The 21049-nt window shown below is 48.1% G+C and overlaps 2 protein-coding genes across 5 annotated transcripts in view; both read right to left on the reverse strand.

Annotated features, from left to right (window-relative positions):
- Window positions 1-727: 727 nt before the first annotated feature.
- On the reverse strand, window positions 728-7483 carry LOC121657404 (glutamine-rich protein 2-like). 4 transcript variants are annotated; one of them, XM_042013092.1, is made up of 16 exons: window positions 6782-7483; window positions 6379-6483; window positions 6035-6139; window positions 5406-5624; window positions 5194-5285; window positions 4924-5032; window positions 4566-4754; window positions 4175-4297; window positions 3911-3973; window positions 3398-3562; window positions 3129-3247; window positions 2431-2496; window positions 2019-2120; window positions 1497-1593; window positions 1234-1330; window positions 728-922 (listed from the first exon to the last, which is right to left on the reverse strand). In XM_042013092.1, the coding sequence occupies exons 1-16, from the start codon at window positions 7481-7483 to the stop codon at window positions 873-875; spliced, it is 2403 nt and encodes an 800-aa protein (XP_041869026.1). In that variant the 3' UTR covers window positions 728-872. The 4 variants fall into 4 exon arrangements, with proteins under 4 accessions (XP_041869026.1, XP_041869025.1, XP_041869027.1 ...); XM_042013091.1 differs by having other exon boundaries at window positions 4175-4300; XM_042013093.1 differs by lacking the exon at window positions 1234-1330 and having other exon boundaries at window positions 4175-4300.
- Window positions 7484-11294: 3811 nt separating this feature from the next.
- Window positions 11295-21049, reverse strand: part of SLC1A1 (solute carrier family 1 member 1) — a 51390-nt gene continuing 41635 nt past the window's right edge. Inside the window, exons 9-12 of the mRNA XM_042012961.1 lie at window positions 18416-18538; window positions 17711-17905; window positions 17065-17199; window positions 11295-13443 (exon numbers count right to left, since the gene is read on the reverse strand). Of these exons, the coding sequence (XP_041868895.1) occupies window positions 13197-13443; window positions 17065-17199; window positions 17711-17905; window positions 18416-18538 (700 nt within the window). The 3' untranslated portion in view covers window positions 11295-13196. The remainder of the gene's footprint in view (window positions 13444-17064; window positions 17200-17710; window positions 17906-18415; window positions 18539-21049) is intronic.

A 21049-nucleotide genomic window follows, 5' to 3' on the forward strand; every position in this document is an offset into this window, starting at 1 on the left:
GGGAGCAGCACCCCAGAGTGAGGTTGGGGCCTCCCCACAGGGCTGTGGAATGTGAAGCAGGTGAAGATGATGTCACTAGACACCCTGAGGGCCTCAACTTTGGGAGAGACAGGTGGTGTGGAAACTGCACCTGCTGCAAGGTCACCGTCATTTATGGGACACCAAGGACCTAGAGGACACCACTGTCACCTAATGGACACCAGGGACAGTAGATGGCATGGATGGTGAGGACAGCAGTGACAGTAGCATCACCACTGCACCTTCCACAGGGAGCTGAGCATCCCCTGCAAGGGTCCCAGAGATTTGCTACATTCCCACGGCCTGATGACAATGATGTTGAATTCTGCCCTGAGCCTGATGCGGGAGAGGGAGCAGTGCTGCTCGGGCTCACCTCGAGTTCCCCCAAGATGCATGGTGCTGCTGCAGCCTCACCAAAGAGCAGTTCAGCTCAGGGCCACCAGCATCATGGGTGGGGGGCAATCCAGGGACTACACCTCTTGCACCTCCACAGCCCATGGGTTGGGGGCAACCCCAGCCCCTCCACCTGGCTTGGGCATACCCCCCGCACACCCACATGACCCAGTCTGGGGGCTTACTCCAAGCTCTCCTGCTCCTGTCCCCACCACGACTCTGCCCTTCCCTGTGGCACCTGTCCAGCTTTAGGATGGCAGCTCTGAAGCGGGGGGTTACGTTTGAAATCAATCTTGCTTAGAATATCCCAAACACAGCAGGTTACCATTTTTTTATTAACTTGGGGCAGCTGTCCTGGTCTTTTCTTCATGAAGGGCTCTGAGCACCTAGTCCCAGCCAGCTGCCTGACTGCTGATTCCATGGGCAGGGACTGGATCTGCAGCAAATGCCAGTGCTCGGAGTCAGTGGTTGAGGTCTGAGGCTGGCTGGTGCTCTAGTAAGGTGGTGGTGCCTGGGGGTGAAGGACAGAGGTAAGCCCCATGAAGCCCATGGGCATCTGTACAGCCAGAGACCCGCAGGGACAGGGTAGTGGCACCTGCCCTCCAATATATGGGCTGTTGTCCCACACTGGCCAGGGCCATCTCCACACTGCACTCCATCTTGAACACCAAGGACCAGTTGTCCCATCTGCCAGTCACCCCCATCCATCCTGCTTCCACCCCTCCTCAGCCTGCCCCAGACCCCAGACCCTCCCTGCACCTACCCAGGCATGCAGACAGAGCCCTGCTCACCCATCACCAGCAAACAGCTGATAGGCCATACCCAGCTCATCCTGTGCCCTCTTTGCCACCTCAGACCCGAGGTGCTCCTTGCCCCGATCCACACGGTCATCTGTGCCCAGCAGCTCAGTCACGCCAAGCTGGGAAGGAGAGTGGCTGGCTGCCATGTGGGGCCCAATTCAGCATCCCCAAGCAACCCTCCCCACCCATCTCTCCGCAAGGAAACAGAGGGTGGATTCCCTCCAGATGCTCAGCATCTCTCTCCCAGCCTTGTTCCTCCCTGACATTCCTCATCACCATCCCTACCTTTTTGGAGAGCCATAGGACATCCTTGGGTGGTGTGTTGGACATGTCCTGACGCCTGCAGCTCTGCGACTTCACGAACTTGCTACTGACCAGCTTCCTGAGGGATGGGGCATGGGGATGCTCATCATCCAGCACTGTGGTGCCCTGGACTTCATCCCACTGTACCAGGGAGGTGGGCAGAGGGTGCTCCCCACTGAGGGACGTCCCTGCTGACTACCTGACAGCTGCTGCAGGAAACCCATACCTGTCCCACTGTGCTGAATCCCCACCAAGCCTGAGGTCAGGCTGAGACCTGTGGCTTCAGTGCCACTGAGGCCAGGGCTTGATGGAGCAGTGCAGCAGAGACTTTAAAAGCCCAGAGACCTGGGGCAAGAACAGCTGGCATTCTGTGGCCCCCTCTGCTCCCCTGCCCTCCCCAGGCCCCCCGGTCCCCTCCGTCCCCACTCAGGGAAAAGATCTCCCTTGCCAAGGCAGGACTATCGGGCACCCCAGAGGCCAGTGATGGGTCCCCATGTCCCCTACCTGTGACTGTGCTGCTGTGCTTGCTCCTCTGTGGTGACGGTAGAGAGATGTGTAGCGTGGCTGCTAGGCAGCAGTGGGAAGAGTGGCAGCGTGTCAATGTGCCTGGGGAGGGCAGGAGCTGTGGGTGGGTGATAGGGGACAAACAAGCCACCCCAGCTTGGGGCAGAGCACCAAAACCCATAGGCTTGTACCCCACAGCATCTCTGCCTGCTGCCCTCAGGGAGGTGTTCCCAGAAGGGGTTCCCACTCCACATCTGACAGACATGGCTTTGGGGGGGGCTCAGCAGTCAGACCCTCCCAGGGAGACACTCCAACCCCCATGCCTGAGACGGCAGGGCATCACCAGCACCCAAGCCCGCACCCCACCCCACCCAAGTAGCCGCCCAATACACCGGTGCTGGGTGCTACTCACGGGCCAGGCACCTGTATGTTGAGGTGCCGGTCACAGGACAGGCAGTTGTAAGGGACCAGCAGCTGCCTAAGGAACAAAGGGCTGGATGAGCTCCTGACAGGGCTGCAGTGCACACAGCCAGCAGCTCACAGGCACCAACATGTGCCAGGCACATTGCTGCAGGGAGTCTCAAAGTTTGCAGGGGGAACTGTGGTATGTTGAGCCTGGTTTCCCCCCAAGCCAAGGGGACAAGGAGACAAGCTTGCCTTGGCACTGCTGAACTGTGGCCATATCCCAGTACGCAGGGATATGAGGGGAAGGAGCCAGGCACTCACAGTACCATCCAAACCAGCCCTTGCCTTGGTGTCAATACCTTGTCAGTGCTCACAATTCCCATACACCTTGCCAAGGTGGGCAGGTCATGACTGAGGCCTGTGGCACCACGTTGCACCCCTGCCCAGGGGAACAACCCTCTGTCCTCCATCCTTGCACCTTTGCACCCACACCCCAGTTTTGGTTTGGACAGCTCTGTTCTGCAGACGTCCGTTCCTGTGCCTCCCTTGATGTGGGGAACCTGATACTGATAGGTGAAGAAGGTGTAGCTGCTTTGTCAGCATCCCTGCAGTTTGTTAGCTACATTGGTCTGATGCCAGGGTACCATACAGGAGGGAAAAAGGCCAGTGCAGCTGCCAAAGCCAACACCATCCTATTTCACTCACTGCTTAATTCCAGCAGCGTTGTCAAGTTCTACCGACAGCTCGTCCCTGAGATCCTTGATGGTCCTTGCCCAGGTATCCTCCAGCTGCTTCTGGAAAGGCCCCAGCTCCAGGCGATCCAGCTATAGACAGATATACACCCTCAACCAGCTGCTCCAGGATGAAACACGGTAGTCCCCAGGGAAAAGCCAGCGGAGGGGGAAACCTCAGCGGGATGCTGCCTAAGGCTGCAAAGGAGACAGTTCTGTGCCGTGAGGATAAGCACCCCTCACCTTGGAGTCCAGGGCATCACTGAACTGCTGCTGGGCCTCCTTCCAGCACTGCTCCTGGCCTGACACCCGTCTCAGCAACTCCCGCAACCTCTCCTCCAGACGCTCCATGCTCGCATCAAAATGGGCACAACTGACTTTGTTGCCCAGGGCAGCTTTGTCCACTTTCTAGCAGGGAGGAAAGGCAGGAGAGCAGTGGGGACAGGGCAGAGGTACAACAGGCAGAGCCAGCACGTGTTGGGGACAGAGGTAGAAACGTTTCTGCTGAGCCATTTTTTTTTCAGGGCTGTGTGGCCTGCTTACCCCATCACACCCATGGGGTCAAAAGGGACTTAAAGAAGGAGACAGAGGGACCTGGCAAGGGATCTGCAGCCAGTCTGGAAGTACTCACACCCTCCCTCTGCCACACCCAGGCCACTTTTGCCACTGAGTATCCAAAAGGACAAAGGACATTTGTCACCCTGCCCAAGATCCCCAAAATCCCTTCGGCTGAAGATGGACTCCTCAAGACCATACCAGCAGCAGCAGGTCCTCCTTGTCTGCTTTCTTCTCGAGACCCTCCAGGGACCGGAACAGAGCCTTCCAATACAGAAAGCATCTCATGACACCACAGCAGGGTCAGAGCTGTGTTCTGGCCAGTCAATGCTCCCTGCTCTTTGGGAATGGCCCTTTGAAGCAAGAAGGCTGCGAGCAGGTGGGCAGGGGATCAGACCTCTGGCAGTCTCCAGCCTCGGTGTGCCTGGGGGATACTCTGACCCTGTGGGGGGCTTGGCCACCAACCTCGATATGTTTCTGATGCTGGCGATGGTCATCCCGGAGGCTCCCTGTGATGTAGCTGAGCTGCTCGCAGTCCCCTTCCACCCGCATGACTGTGGCCTGGATGCTCTTCAGCAGCTCCTCATCCTGCTCCAGGGAGGAAGACCACAAGATGGGGTCACACAAGGGGTGTGTGGCTGCCCCTCAGGGGCAGATCTGGGTTACTGAGCCATCACCCATGAGCCCTCAGTGCCAGCAGGACATTTGTATCAAGGCTTTAATTTCCTGCCATACTACCAACCTGTCCAAACCAAACTCGGGGGTAGCAAGGGGCTGCTCTACACTGCAGTGAGCACAACCAGACAAGAGGTCCTGACACAGCCTCCCAAGCCCCCCCATGCTGCCAGCTGCCTACCTGGGTCTTCTGTGGCAGTGACCTCTGCACCTGCTGTGGTACTAGGGAGTCCACCTGCTCCTGGAGCTTCTCACAGCGGTGTAGGAGCTTCCTCACAAGCTTGGACTCAGAGCTGCGGTCAGGGCACACTGTCTGTGACTCTCCCTGCTCCTGCCCCACACTCCCCATCATTGCCCTCAGCTCATTCAGCTGCAGAAAAGGGAGAAGGAATCGATTTTGAGATAGGATGGATGCAGCCAGCAGACCCAGGTGACATGGGGGCCAGATGGCCCTGACCAGGCAGGGAATGCGGCCAGGAACACCACAAGGAGCACCCTGCCATTCAGGACAACAATTGGAGTGCCCCCCCAAACCTCACCCGCTCCTGAAGCTGGTCAGCTGTGACCAGCTGCTTCAGTGTGGCCTTGGTAATCTTCTGCTCTTCTCTCAGCTCCTTCTGCTCCTGATTAATCTCCTGCAGTGCAGACCTGGCCAGCAAGATGAGGGCACAGGCAGACTGAGCCTCCACAAGGCCACTCGGGAGGTGAGCTTTGCTCCCCAAACCTGATGCTCCTGGACTGCCACCCCCCACACCTCCCGGTTCCCCTGCAGCCCCGTGGAATACAAAATCTTCTCCCCATCCTCTTACTCCAGCTGTAGGGGGATCTGATTGGTGCCATCCACTTCGCACTTGGCTACAGTCACACCCAGTTTTCCAACAGCATCCTCCAGCTGTCTTATCTGGGAAGGATGGTGGTGGCAGAGTCAGGGCATGGACCCCATGCTCTCCCTCGCCTGCCCTCTCTCTGACAACTCCCCCTGGCATCCTTGCAGCCCCCTTAGGGACTGCTATGGGCTTACCTTCTCCTTCTCACCCTGCAGGTCTCTGGCCAGGCTCTGCAGGGAAGACATCTGGCCCTGGAGCTCAGACAGGTTTCTGATGATGCTCTCCATTGCTGGATGGCCTGCTTGGGATCCAGGCTGTGCCCCAGGGCTCTGCCCCAGCTTGTCCATGTCTGAAGTGTGGGGCTTGGCAAGGGCAGACTGGTGGTGGGGGACCAGTGGCTGGGCAGCAGCATCCTGGAGTGGGATGAGAAGAGGGACAGCATCCACAACTGAGCTTGGGCCCAAGCCAGAGGGACTCTGAGCAGGCTGTGGCTGCCAAGCACTGGTGGATCTTTACCTTCTTTCCTTCCCAGCACCCATGTTCCCTTTTTTTGGGGCCATTTAGTTCCAAGTGCCTCAGCATCCCTTTGGCTGAGGCAGGCAGTGACCTCTACTACCAGGTTGATCTGCAGGCAGAGGTGGGGGGCGCCTAGTGGGCATGGCTGAGTTCCCATGCTTCCCTCACGGGACCCCCTTCCCACTCTTCCCTCCAAGTGCCCTTCATGCTGGGTGACACCCAGGGTCCCAGGGCAGGGGTGGCAGGGCAAAGTCTTGAGAGGCTGGGTGGGGGAGGGCCCAACTCACTCCCAAAAACAGCAGCTCACCTGGCCAAGGGCTTCCTGGATCATCCGGATGCCTTCTCCCATGTGGGACTGTGCGGCCTTCATCTCATTGACTTCCTTACGGAGATCCTTGCAGAGATCTGTGGTCTAGGAGAGGCGGGTGGAGGGGATGAACCTCAGGGGAGGGTCCCTGGGAACCTGCAGGACCTTTGCCTGCACCATGGTCTGTGGGGTACAGTGCAGGGTCTGGCCCAGCCAGATAGCTGGGCACTGTGGGCAGCACTCTCCATTCACCTGGCACAGCCAGATGCAGCTGAACCTCTGGCATCCAGAGAGGTCACAGGCTGCTGTCTCAGATCTGCAACATGCTGATGGAGGCAGCTCACCTGGCCAAGTGCCTCCTTGATCCTCTGGATTTCCTCTCCCATGTTGGACTGCACGGCCTCAGTCCCAGCCATCTCCTTGTGGGGCTCCTGGGAGAGAGCTGTGGCCTAGGAGAGACAGGTGGAGGGGGCAAGCCCCAGGCAAGCAGCTCCCCAGAGGCTCCCACCCCTGTCCTGGGGAGCCTACGGCACAACCTGGGTCAGCAGGAAAAGACCCAGCATGGGAAGGACCCAAAGCACTTGGAGCAGTGTTCCAGCCCCGGATTTTCTCTCTGAATCTCCCTCCCTTTCCCACAATGAAACTCAGCATGCTGCTTGGAGCTTGGGCTTCAACCAAACCTTGATATAAGGGCACGGAAGGGGGGATCTTGGGGGGAGCACCGAGGGGGGTGGGAAAAGCTTCTACCTTGGAGATGCCACTCTCTTTGGCTTCAGTCTTCTCCATCTGTCCCATGTCAGCAGCCACGGAGGTGACAGGAGGGCCACTCCTGGTCCCCTGCAGCTTGTCCTTCCCAGGCAGCTGCCCCCTGGGTGGCTGTCCTGTGCCCCGAGCCCCAGCCTCGGTGCTGGACCCGCCCCCCTCCTCCTGTGGGCCGGGCACAGCCCCCTGGGGGATCACATCCTGCAGGCCCAGCAGGCTCAGGTGCTCCAATATGACCCTCAGCAGTTTGCGGAGCGCCTCCAAGTTGACATTGACCTCGGGCGTCCCGATGGCCTCATCCAGCAGCTCTAACAGGCTGACTGAGGCCATGGCTGCTGCCCTGCCCGAAAACACAGCACCTGTCCTGGGGGATGGGAGCCTTCGTGCTGGGAGGAAAGCTGCAGATGGAAATGTGGGCAGCCAGCAGCCTCCTTCCTCCTCTTCCTCTGCCTTCCTGAGCCCCAGCCGAACGTGCCTGTGTTTGTGGTGTCTCTTGTTGCCAGGTAACCCCTGGCCCTGGCAGCCGATTGTCCCGGAGGCATGGAGGAGGCCGGACTGGAAGGGACTTTTTACAGACCATCGAGTCCCGGGTTTGCAGCTGTGGTGGGCCAGGGACCCCTGGCTGTCGGGGTCCCCCCTGATGGCCCCCTCGTTCTTCAGCCACCCAACTTTGGATTGTGGCGACATCTGGCTACGGACCCCAAAATTCCCTTGCTCCCCTTGATCTTCATCCACATTCTACCTTGGGGTGGGGGGGGAGCATTAGAGGTACCCCAACCCCCTCCACCCCCTCAAGTGTCGCCCCCCCTTGGGCTGCCCCGGTACAGCACAGCTGAGGGCAGTGACGCAGCTGCCATGGTGCTTGAGCCACGGGGCTGAGCAGGGGTGTGAGGAGCCAATTCAGTTTTTATTTGCCTCAGCAATGGTTTTCAGAGGCATGTGGAGGAGGGGGTGCACACGTGCCATGTCCAGGAGGCAGCTAGGAGAAGATGGAGGAAAGCCTTGAGTCTGGGGAGACTTAGACCGGCAACCACTTCGCATCTCACATGGGACAGGCAGTCAGCAGGGAAACACGGAAGACACTGCACCCCAGAGAGGCTCTCCAATTGGATGGCAAAAGGTACCAATGGACTGCAGTGGGACATTACACAGGGCCAATGGTGTCCTGTCAGCAGGCTGGCTTTGGGAGGAGCCCGGGAAATAAAAAGTAACTGCGTCACAAGCCCCAGGGGCTTTCTGAAGTTGCTTTTTCAGGGTGGGCTTTTGGCTTGCGCCTTTTTTGAGACTGTGTTTTTGCGTTTGTGGCTTGGTGATTCGAGGAGCTTTTTGAGACTTGCTTTTCGAAACCTGCTTTTGAATCTTAGCTTTTTGCCGTGGCCCCAGCCTGCCTTTTAGCTCTCCTGCCCTCGCTGGCTCTTGCTCTCCCTCGTGTCTATCCTGCCTCCCTGTGTCCCTCACCAATGCCCTGCCTGCTTCGTCTCTTCGTCCCTGCCTGAGCCACCTGCGTCCAAACTTGCCTACCGCCGCGATCCTCGCCGTGACCCTGTCCAGCGTCCCACACCTCCTCCCCGATCCCCTCTCACCTCGTACCTGCCGCCCGTCGCCGCGGCAGCTGTGCGTGTGGGGCCGCGCCTCTCCGGGAACTGCGCAGGCTCTTGGCAGGCGGCGTGCACCCTGCCCGCCTCGCGGATGTCGACGGCGCTCCCCGACCCTGTGGTGGTAATGCCCGCTTCTTCTCTATGTCTCCTCTTTCCCTCTCGCTTCCTCCCTCTCCCTCTCTCTCTCTCCCTCCGTCTCCCTCTTCCTCCCACTCTCCTTCTCTCTCCTTGTCTCCCTTTCTCCTTTCTTCCTGTCTCTCTCTCACCCTCTCAAGCCCCCCCCCCCCCCCATTCCTTTCCCATTTTCCTTAGTCTTGCTGTGTCTGTTCTAACCCTTTTTAGTAGGGTAACTCATTTTCCTTTTGTTTTTTTGTTACCAATAAACGGTTCTCAGGTACAACGTTTGTCTCGTTTGACTTAATTTTGTTCGTGACCATCTATTTTTAAAAGAACTCGCAGTTCCCCACGGTGGAACGCGTCAATGTGTCCTGCTGGAACTCGAGTGGCTTCAGTGGCAGGCCTCGGTACGCACACACGGACACATGGCCTGAGTTAGGGCCCCCCTGGACCCCTTCTTTGGGCTCTAGAGACAGAGGACAGGTGGCACCCCAAAACACAAAAAAGCCCAGGTGTTTGGGGTGCCCACCACAACCAGGAAGGACATGTATTTGGGCAGCTCCCCAAAGAGATCCAGATTTTGGTGTGCTCTCCACAAGTCTTGAGGGGGCCCAGATATCCAGATGGCCTCTGGATGGGACCCAGATGCCCAGATGGTACCCCTAGGATCAGGATGGGACACAGGTATCTGGGTGGCCCACCACAACCGGCAGGAGACCCACATGTCTGGGGTTCTCCCCAAGGCCAGAAGTGGAACACTGGCACTTTGGCTGCCCCTCACACCAGGGGAGGACCCAGGCATCAGCTGGGGGTTCTGGTGGGGGACAGCTGGAGGGCAGTGGGTGGGGGTTTCGCCATCACCGTCTGCACTGTGTAGCTGGTGCCCTTGGAGTTGCTGTCATCCTGAGGGGGCTCCCACTACAGCAGCATGTTGGACTCCCAAACCTCCTTCAACTCCACTGCTCAGACATGGTGGGGGGCAGCCACTCTGTGAGACAGCCTTTGTCCCATGACCCTTAAGCCCTGCAAATAGTCCGCAAAACCAGTCCATGGCTCACAAACATCCACCATCAACCCCAAATACTCCTGCAAAATGCTCCCCCTAGCACATCCAGTCCCCAAACCAGCCCCCAAAACACACTGCTCCTATTGCCCCCAGTGCCTCCCATCCCAGTAAGGCCCAGTGGTCCCAGTACCCTCAGCCAGTGCTCGCAGTACTCTTACACTAGGACTCCCAGTATAGCCCATCTCAGGGCTACCAGCGGCCACTGACAGCATGCAATGAGAATGCCCTCCCAAGCTGCCTTACACCAAGCAGAGCCCAGCCAGCTCCCCCGTCCTAGTACTTCCAGTACATTCAGTCCCAGTGCTCCCAGTAGTCCCTGTGCCACTGGTGACATGCAGTGGGAAGGTAGCTGTGCCTAAGATCTGTTCTGATGTAACCAGGATTTATAGCTCAAATTTTAAATAAGACACCTCTCCTCTGGTGAGAAACCTGTGAGTGATTTTAAGACCGTTACCCTGACCCTGACACAGTAGCAGCATTTGGGGGAGTAGAGGGTCATGGAGCTGGGAAGAGGGCCACCTCAGTATGAGGATGTCACCCACTCATGACCCTCAATGGCATGTCCCCTGAGAGTCTGAAGGTCCCTGACCTCACAGGATCCTATGCCAGCACTCAGAGGTCCTTGTCCCCATGAAGTCCCCACCTCCACTGGAGGTCTCCAGCTAGGAGCAGCACCCTGAGATGAGGGTAAGGGTCCCCATGGGTCTGGGGCAGGTGACATGGGTCATTGGGCACCTTGAGGACTGACCCTGTGAAGGGCAAGTGGTGCAGAAGGAGTTTGGGTGGTGGTGACAGTATGAGGGCATGGACCCCATGGTGTCCCAGAATGGGGGTCCACTGACTGCCTCCTCCCTGCCCATGCACCACTGGGCAGTTTCTGTTCGTATCAGGGAATGTTAAAAAACAAGTGAACTACACGTGTTATGATGGTTTTTATGCAATTTAAGATCTTGTGGATATAGCTGACATGGGCATGTTGACAGACCTGTGTATGTTTATGTGCAAGTGCTTTCTTTGTTCAGAGTCAACTAAAAGTCCCTGAGTATTTCAGCAGGGATGGGTGCATGTGTAACCTGGTCCTCCAGGTTAAATTAGATTGAAGCCACAAACACTATTCAAAATGCAGAGTCCACTCCTGTGATAGCTTCTGCAGCCCTAAAACCCCTACAAGAACATAACAACATGGTGTAAAGGGCCAGAATCTGCAGGTGCCTTTCTAACAGGGACTCTCCAAATCTTCCAGACCAGGAGACTATGGAGGACACATTGCTCAAGGAGGGTGTTCCCACATATATAGAAGGTACATACCTGCAATACTGTACCAAGAAAAGCATCCTTGGACATAAGAGGATCTTCAGTATATGGTTTGGTCTCTTGGTTGTGAGCAGATGGCAAAACAATACCATCAACCCCTGCTCAGATGAATATGATCCAGATAAATAAATAATAGGTAAACAATCCCCTGCTTACCTTGTGTTTAATAATGGTATACTCCCAATCCAGATCATCTGTAGTTAGAGAGGTTTCTTGCAATTTCAGTACTCTGCTCTTAAGCATTTATTTCATTGGAAGAAGAGCGTAACTCTTGCCAAAACTACAGCTAAATCACTAGAGATGATAACATAAATCCTGAATTTGATGGGGTTTGGTTTTCTTGTTATAGCTAAAGGAACTCTATACTCTACAGTACGGAGAGGATAGTAGGCTAAAACAAGAGTAAAGAGAGAAATTATTTATTCATAACACATTAGGAACACTGTTCACAGTACATCATTAACAGGGTGACTACATAATAAGGTGATCATAAAAGGGTGACTTAAAAAGCTAGTTAAAGACAAGGCATAGATTATAGGCTAGTCATGGAAACTGGTAGGCTTTTTCCTCCCATAAGCAAAGCTGCACAAATAAAGACTGTCTCATACTGTTTCTGCAAAGGTAAAAGATTGATTTACTCAATCTGTACATTTTCTTTATATTGTATAAATTTACCGATACTTAGATTAACTTTTTCGTATAGTTTACGATGTTAAGTTTAAATACACTATTATGTCTCATTAATTTAAGGTGCAATTTATCAAAACCTACAGTAAATATTTTCTTCTTAATCAGTTCTCTTTGGCACACTTCTGGTTTGTTTAAATACAAAAGTGTAGGATTGAATTGAGTAATAACACTGCAGGTACTTGAAGGTTTTTTTTGTTACCATATGAGTGTGATTTTATGCTTACCACAAGCTTATTCACAAACAAATAACTGTATATGAATTTCAGTTTACTTTATATATAAAATGGCTAACTACTTCAATGTGCAAGGCAGAAAAAAATTGTTATATCAACTCCTCCCTTGAGAGAGTGATTTTTGCACCATGGAAATCTTGTATAAAATGTTATAGAAAATGGAGATTTTTAATGAGGAAGTTCTTGGTGCTTCTTATCTTATAGCAAGCCACCTGAGGACATGATTTTCTAGGTCCAGAAATGGTTCATAAGATACAGTTTAGCTGACAGGTTGGCACTGTAGCACTGTTGCAGCTATAAACTTGCATGTTCAACTGACAAACTAAACCAAGGAGCCAGAAAAACAACCAGTCTGTGTAAGAAGTTTAGTGAGAATGGCTTCTTTCTATGAGAAAGGTCTCATTCCTATATTCTTGATATCTATCTATCTATCTATCTATCTATATATCTGCTTTTATTGCAAGGAAGAAACATTTAGAATTTGCGCTCTGCACTTTTGTCTTCATGACCTCTGCCTACTCTAGGGCTGACTAACATTTTGTTAAAATCAAAGGTGGACAACAGAAAACGGACTTATTTCTGTTTCTGATGGAAATGTATGAGGAGGCCATCAAAGCTGACCTAAATAGGTAAGGTAGCATTTTACAAAAGCTCTTCAAATGCCAGAAGAGCAAGCTCAGAGCAATTTATTCCACATATGAAGGCCCATACCAGCAGCTGGCATTCACATGAAAGGTATGGAGAAACTTAGCTACATAAATACTGGAAATCTTTCCGTGACTAATTATTTCACAATTGAAGAAAAACTAAACCCTATTCACAGTAAAATGTATTTATCACAAGGCCCTTCTGGTCTGTTTTTTCCTGAATCACGCAAGTAGTATCCCCTCAGCTGCAGAAATTAGCATTTTGGCAAACGATCAAGTTACAGGAGTTGTCAAGTACAGTGCAACCTGTTTACAAGGCAAGGATGTAAAAAGGGATTTCATATAGGTGCTTTGTGGTAATGTGTGAAATGCTGTGCTACTCCTGAGTAAAACACATTTGGCTGTCCCAGGTAATGACCCATTTATGAGCATGCTGATTCCAGAGAGGCATTTCACAGCCTCAGCAATAGTGTATATTCTAAAAAAAAAAAAAAAAAAAAAAAAAAAAGTATTTTACAACTGTCTTTTTCTTCAAACTGTCAGTAAGGACTAACAATGGTGAGTTCAAAGTGTTGAGGGAGATGATAAGAAGGGGCAGAACTGGTAAGGAGAATCAGTCTGTGTAGTAAATCAAATGTGAGATGTAATTCATTCTCAATTATCCTTTAAGCTTTTTGAGATGTCGCATATGGCCATGTCCCTTAGTGCTCCTGTTTTATCTGAAAGCTACTGGCTTTAGAACTGGGATGTCTGTGTGAAGGATATGGTGTCAGATTTATCTACAGAAAAGCCTCCATTGACATAAGATTTCTTAGCCTCTGTTTCATCATTATCAAGTATTCCTGTTTCCAGGGCAAAAGGATTGACTATATTGACTTCAGAGGTGACGTCCATCTGCTCCAGCTCCTTTTTTGAGAGCTTCTCCACTACTCCTGTACCAAAGGCATCTCCCAAGACATTCACCATTGTTCTGAATCGATCCCTATGGAACAAAAATGTTGTCAGACAAACCATTCAGTTGTTCAGAAAATCCTTTTAGTAAAAGTAAGCTCATGCAGTGGTGTTTTCTTCCCATTGCAGATTTGGGTAATTCTTCAATTAAAGTAAAATAGTTTTGTAAAACAAGAAACAGAATTTTACCCATGTGTATTTGAAGAAGCCTGGAGTAATTTTCATGAGAAATGACTGTACAGGACATGCAAAATGGCAAGTCATATTGATGCCTTTTCTTCGTCTTAAAAGCAAGAATCAAACACGGTTAGAAGGGATAAAGGGATTTTACTTTTGTATTTATTTTAAGGATCCTTAGGTGCACTACATTCAGGTGGAATGCGCCGAAATGCCTGCTGCAATGCACACCCCCAAAAGACCTGGTATATCATTATAGGTCTTTACTAATTAGCATATCTATCAAAGATTCCCCAATGAGAGGCTTGAGTGAGCCCCCCTCCCCAAGGAACCTTCCCCTGGATGGTTCTATCTTGGTTTACAGAATATGTTCTGGAGAGGACCTTGGGGTCTGGGGCTTTCTGATCCCTAACTATGAGGCTTCTAAGATGTTTAGTCTCCTAGCTTGACAAATAAGTCTAAGAATGTAGGCTAAAAACCACTAAGAATACAGAAGCTATAAAAAGGTATATAAAAGGGGTATAAAAGAAGAGGCAAAAAATCATCATGGCATCAGTATCACTTGTGTGTTAGAGCAGTAATTCCACTGCTGTGGCACAGTCTTACAAAATGTTGGAAGGATCGCCTCTCAGGCTCCTGAAGTATGCTGCACAGCTGGTTCCCTTTGTGATGACACACAGCTGTGGGCTGCAGCATCAGAGTCTGCATCATGCCTTTTGTCATTCTAACAGTCATGTCCTCAGCCAGAGGAGCACCTAGCCCCGTACCTTCAGTATTCTGGCCCAAACCCTGGAAAAAGGGCAGGCCTGTCTTCTGCTAGCTTCTCCTTGTTAAAGGGCGGAAGTACAAACTTGTACTAAACAAGTCACTTAAAGAACTATGATACTCCTGCACTATTGATTTTTCTCCAGACAGTTATGTGATATGCAGGCCTTAAAAACCTGCTGCTACTTGGCAGAGGAAAAACAAACCCTTTCAATATAACGAAGTTTAAAAATTGGCATGGAAGTATGGTATGGACAGTGGAAGGCCATACTTCCCCATTTTTCTTTTTCTGCAGAGTAAAAGAAAAGGCTCTGTGGCAGAACAAGTTTCTCTTTCCATGCAGAGACATTGAGGTGGATATATTCACAATATTTCACAGTACTTCTACCGCTACTGAATTCCAGTGCTTAAAAAGTTTTCCATGTTCAATGAAAATATATGGTAGGGAAAGGAAGAAAGAACAGTAAAGTAAGATTCTAGTAAGATTAGTGTGACAAGTGAGGAAATAAACAGCACTGGAGACTCATCTATTATAATAGTACTATTCTATTAATTTTTCTATCCTTCATTTAACATGTGGAAGTAGTCCTCAAGCCTATGTAATATAACCTTGGTAAGTTCAGAATTAACTAGTGGGTTGTTAATGAGCCACTACTAGCAAATAGTTTGCAAAATTATACATTTTAGGCAATAAGTACAAAATGTGAAAGTGTTAATAGTCTACATGGCATCAAAATGTGCATTCCATCTCCTGAGGTACAAAATGCACTAGCAATGATCCCTGGTATATTAATATTTAATTTACTTTACACAGCAAAACACATCTTAGTCTGAAAAATGCCTCAATTAGACACATCTTGAATTATTTGTACGCTTCATGGTGGAACAAGTACCTTCCATGTACTAATATTGTGCCTAAAACCCACATAAACTGTGGACTTCTAAAGTGGAGTAAAGATCAGATCCATAAAGTCATGATTGCCATGAGAAATAAGGAATTACCGTTCTCTTTCTCTCTCAATCCCATAAGATGAGGGCATCAAATGAAATTATTAGGATGTAGATGAAAACAAACAAAATTCTATTATGTCTCTGCACAACACATCATTAGGATGTGGAATTCATCTCCACAGGACTTGGGGAAACATGGGTCCCAAAGCAATGAGGCATTCATGGAAGAAGAAGACAAAAACCACCTCTAACCCAGGAATTCTGTGAGCTGCAATTTGCAGGAGGCTGGTTGAATACTTTGGACAAAGAACCAATATACATTTGTTCTGTTCTTAGACTCTTTAGATACGTGGTCTGAGCCAGTGGTTTGTACTGATCCTTAAAAATGTTAAATGCCCATTAGGAATAGAAGAGAGCTGGAGAAAACAAAATGATTGTGGAGCACAGCAAATGAAACTATTAGACCCTGTTGCAGACAGCTAATTGGGAGAATGTACTTGTGGATGGAACTGGATTCTTTGGAGAAATTATGCTTATACGTAAGTTGAATTGATTCTTCGATCCATCCAACAGCCCTGATTGCAAAATAGAGTTATATAATCAAATAAATTAAATATATCTGTGAAATACATAGGTTGCTGCCAGAAATCCTTCAAGAAAATGATTGGAAAGAGTGGAGGAGGAACAGTAAGGCATTCATCTTGAGTGTAAATAAACAGGAAGAAGAAATGCAAATATTATGAAATTATTGAGATCGCTGGATTGATACCAGTGAAATGTTATCCATGCTAAGTTACTGCAGGTGAACAAGACCTTGGGCTGAGCACTAAAGCTCACACAGTTTAGGAAGCAAAAGAACTAAAATTATACTACTTAACTCATGAATCCTCTTGCCCTATGTATCATGGGACAAAACTCAGTATTGATGTCCTTTTGACCTCAAGAATATACTCTGTGATTCTTTGGGCTTTTGCAAACAGCAAGTGTGTATCTTTCAGCAGAGATACACACTGGTATAACTTGAACAGAAGAGATTTCTGGCAAAAAGGCTTCTCTCCAGAAAGAGATGATGAATGGGACTGAGAGGTTTGGAAGTGCTCTGAGGTGGTTGGGATTAGATATAAGGAACACTTTCTGAATTTACATGTGTGCTTGTTGATCAAGGGCTGGGCCAGTGCTCTTGGTGAAGCAGAGCCCTAACAAAGTCGTGCTGGCAGCACAGACCCGAGTACAGCCTGCCATATGTGTGCATGTGGAGTCCAGGGCCAGTTTTGCTTTGCTCATATTGTGCTCCACTGCCAGTGTATGGATATTATGTCTTTGCAGCTTGTGGCTACATTTGATTTTTATGAATGATGTATGTGTTTAGCATAACGTGGTGACATCTCTGACACTCTAGAGACATTTGTTGGTACTGTCAAATTTGTCTGTCTTGAGGAAAGTGCTCATGATTTATTAGTGCTGTGACCACTACTTTAAGGCTGAAAGCATCTCTGAATGTGAGGTTATTCACTGCCATCCCATGCAGTAGGAATTCTCTCACAATTAAAGCCATTACTACATTCAACTCTGAACAAGCCTGGCTATAAGAATAATCTTTGTCCATTTTCTGCAACAGTCCTGAATTATTTTATTGCTTTCTTTCTCAGACCCACACATTTCCATGCAACTTATGCAAACATCCAAAAAAAAAAAGAAAAAAAAAAAAGAAGAAAAAAGAAAAAGGAAAAGTAATTAATATGAAGTGCCTTAAACTTACAGAAGCCAGTCAACTGCAATGATCAGAGTAACATCCTCAGCAGGCAGGCCAACAGCGCTCAGCACAATCACCATGGTGACAAGTCCGGCTTGGGGCACGCCTGCAGCCCCGATGCTGGCTGCCGTAGCTATGACACTAAATCCCAAATAAAGCCCAGAGAAGGCATTCAGAATACATGTTGGTCACAGAAACTGTTTCCTAGCACAGATAGTTCTATTTCACTGCAAGAAAGAAGCCTAAATGTTTCAATTTTACTCTTGAATAGCACTTACTCAAAGTCAGTGTCATGCTTATAGGGCAACCCATGTACTGATGTACTGTTATGGTTACACTGCATAATAACAGGGAACACATGTCTAACAAGCAAACTGGACAGATCAAAGGTAGAGGCTGAGTTAGGTTTGTGAGTGTTTGCAGGGAAGAATAATGGCAATTTCCAGAACAGTGCTGTATACCAGCTGCATATCCTGGCTCATCCTACCTCCTCATCAGTTTGCACTGGGTAGGCCTAGGATCAAGAAGTGAGAATGTTTGTTATTCCCTGTGCTGTGAATGATACACTTTCCCATGGGGTATCCAAAGTTAATGTACCATTCACAAAAAAAGCTCACTTTCCACAAAATGCATGTGATGGCTTTAGTCTTACCTAATGGTAACTATTTGGCCAATATCCAGTTCTAAGTCGTTCAGCTGTGCAATAAATACAGCTGCTACTGCTTCATAAAGAGCTGTGCCATCCATGTTGATGGTAGCTCCAACTGGAAGAACGAACCTTGTGATTCTTTTGTCAATCAAGTTTTTTTCTTCTGCACAGCGGAAGGTGACAGGCAAAGTTGCTGAACTGGCACATAATGAAACACATAAAGTAAGTGCAGGCAACAACACACCATTTCCATTATATTTCCTTTTCCTCAGAGCATGATCTGCTTTATGATTCAAACAGAGATCTAAGGCAGGAAGGAAGGCTGCACCATGAGAAAGCAAAGCAATTTTTATTATACCTTCTAATTATTGGAAGAAATAGATAAGTTAGTTTTTCTCAAAATTAGGTGGTAAAATTGCCACGGTCTATGTAGTCACAAAAATTATGCAACAGCTTGCACTCTGTCAAGTCTGTGACTAATAAACTGAATGGCAAAGAACTGCCTCCTCCTGGGAGAGTAAGGCTAATGCACTCTGTAGTGCCCTTTGGGTACGACTGAAATAATGGTGAAAGCAGTATTTCAGCTTCCAGGGGACTGAGAACTGTCCAGCTGATACGAGGGCTTGTAACAAAGTAGCAATAAAATCAGACCACAAACAATGCAATTACTACTAGGTACATTACAGAAAAGATGTTTCTTTTGTTTACCTGGAAGAGATCATGAGGGCTGTCAGAAGTGCCTGAGCCATCCCCATGGCAAACCGAAAAGGATTTTTCCTTACTATTATTAAGTAGATCAGTGGCAGAATTATACTGGAATGGATTGCAAGTCTGCAAAATAAAATCAACTAGTCAAACAAATAGATCCATCTCATTGTCTTGCTTTACTAAAATGGTGATCATAGGTACCCAGCTCTGGCCTCAAGTACACCTACGAAACACTGAAGGTGACTTTAGTGACACCTATGTGCAAAATTTAGAGAGAATGCCACGTTAATAAAAAGCAGACCAATGCTGTTCTATGCTTCCTTTTGGAAAGGAAAGAGAGACTATATATGAATTATCTCTCTTTCCTAAGCTGAATAAGAATTGACTTGGAAATAATTTTAAACTGATGAAAATGAGAAGCCTAAACTAATACATACTATTTAAACTGATATGCAGAGGGTGATTTGAAATAACACTACAACACTTCACTCTTCTGCCAAATCCTTACAATGCAAACCAGAGACAAATCAGAAAACCAAACAAATTATTATTCTCAGTTTGTCTGCCCTTACTACAGAACATGTTTTGGAAATAAAGGTAGATATGCTTTCCAGTCAGGTTTGGCTGAAATGCACATCTTTCTGCAGAAACTTCAAATATGGACGTTTAGAAAAATCCACACCTGCTCTGGGGAAAACTGTGTAACCTTGGGTCTACAATTAAAATGTAGTGAGATATTTTGGAGTGTTTAAATGACATATATGTAGTCTAAGTGTTTTTTAATGTTGTAAGATGCTGAAATACCATATTTTTAAACTATTAATTTTTAAAATTAAGTGGATTGACTCATAGGAGATCAACTTGCCCTCTTGACTTTAGCAGCTCAGATGTATTTGCCTGGATATTTGTATAGGTCTCAGGGACAAATTTATCTTTCAGCTTATGCATATAATTTATAATTTTGAACACTGTGCAGTAATCCTGCATGCACATGAATGCAGAGCTTGTGGGCATTAAGATTAGAGGTAAACTGACTGCTGTAAGTACCTTTGAAATGAAACGTATTTGAAGAGTCTGTGAAATATTCCCTATGTTCGAAGATTGCAATTATAGCAACATCAGCTTTTTGTGAAAAGAAATCATTACATTGCCTGGAAACATAAACCCCAAAACTGCTGTCACATGTGACCTTGGAATTTTTATTCTGTCCTCACAATACATTCATGTGCACATTTCTGTGTTGTAATAGTGCTTTATGGTTTCAGAGCAGTTGATAAAGATAGCAATAAGTCATGGTACCATTTGTTCTGCCAAAAATAGACAATGAAGTTAGCAGTAGTCACAGTACAGAAATCCACAACAGCATCAAAAATCACCCACAAAACCTACATATTTGTTTCCTTGGAAAAATTAGCTTTTTAAAAGTATTTAAAACTTTTCATTCTGTATGGGAACATATGACATATTTAGTGGAATGTAAATAATAGCGTGCAACAGATCTTGATAAAATTTTGTAAATAACTCTAGAAAGAAACCTAGCAATTTATACATGCACCACCACAAGGCACCATTGTATAAATTGCTAGATTCGTGACATGCCTGAGAACTGAATTCTGCACAATATATAGGGAAAAAAGAAAGTGGTATGCATGTCATTTGCTTTCTTAATGAAATGTTAATGAGAGTAAGCATTTCGAGTATGTCTAAGTCTAAAAGGATACTGACTTAATTATTGAAAAATTTAGATCTGCACCTTTTTAGTAGCAGCACAAACATGACATTATTCAAAATAAAGTATTTGTGTGTATCTGCTTTGCTACTGATTTTCATGGAACAAATTTGAAGTAATATTTATTTTTGTTCATAAAATGTAATTCTCAGCAAGCAGCAGAAATTTTTATACTGAAAATCATAATCAGTAACTGAAAATAGAAATTCTAATAGCATTAATTTTTAAGTCAGGAAGAATCTTGTCCCTCAGAATCCCAAGCTGACATTCCTTATAGGAATATCCCTCACAGGGATGCAGCTGCCTTGCTGCTTTCAGAAGAGACAAAGGCACAGGCAAGGAGAGTCTACTTGCTGCAGCTTCCTTTTTTTTCCCCCACTTCAGCCTGAGTTCCCTCTGGCACTTAAATTATGTCTCCACTTACTTTCCTCTGCTGTAACTTCTAATATGTCCTCATCCAGACTCTGCAACCATTAATGGTGAGAGATATCTTGAGATACTTAGTGGAAAATTGGACCAAAAACACTGGGGGAAGTCTCCTCCCTCATGGTGACCGGAATGAAACATAGAGACTGAGATGATCTGCAGACAATGGTGGATGAGTGCTGGTAGGGCTGAGGCTGTGAAAGATCATGAGTAATAAAGCTGGGAAGAAGGTGAGCTGGATAGGGAAGTTAAAGGAAAGAAAGCAGAGGATAAAGATACACCAGTACTCATGCTCTTGCACAATTATCTTGATAAGGAATACAAGAAATGTTCAAGATAACCTGCTATTTTCAGGTTCAAGCTGAAAGAGAGGATGATAAGCTGTTACAGAAGATGCCAGTGAACAGAATACACTGCAAACAGACAAAGTTAAACACATAAGAATGAAAACCAAAGTGATGGTGGGAACAGCAGTTTTA

This window comes from Corvus kubaryi, unplaced genomic scaffold (assembly GCF_017639235.1).
Source record: "Corvus kubaryi isolate FWS band 111438036 unplaced genomic scaffold, C.kubaryi_AGA036_p1.0 split1-37296, whole genome shotgun sequence".
Taxonomy (NCBI): Eukaryota; Metazoa; Chordata; class Aves; order Passeriformes; family Corvidae; genus Corvus; species Corvus kubaryi.

Coding starts and splice junctions, on each gene's coding strand:
- LOC121657404 (XM_042013091.1), bottom strand. CDS start 7,483: ATGTCGCCACAATCCAAAGTTGGGTGGCTGAAGAACGAGGGGGCCATC. Junction 5,033..5,193: donor CAGATCCCCCTACAGCTGGA/GTAAGAGGATGG, acceptor CTTGCTGGCCAG/GTCTGCACTGCAGGAGATTA. Junction 1,594..2,018: donor GCACAGCAGCACAGTCACAG/GTAGGGGACATG, acceptor CCCATCCCTCAG/GAAGCTGGTCAGTAGCAAGT.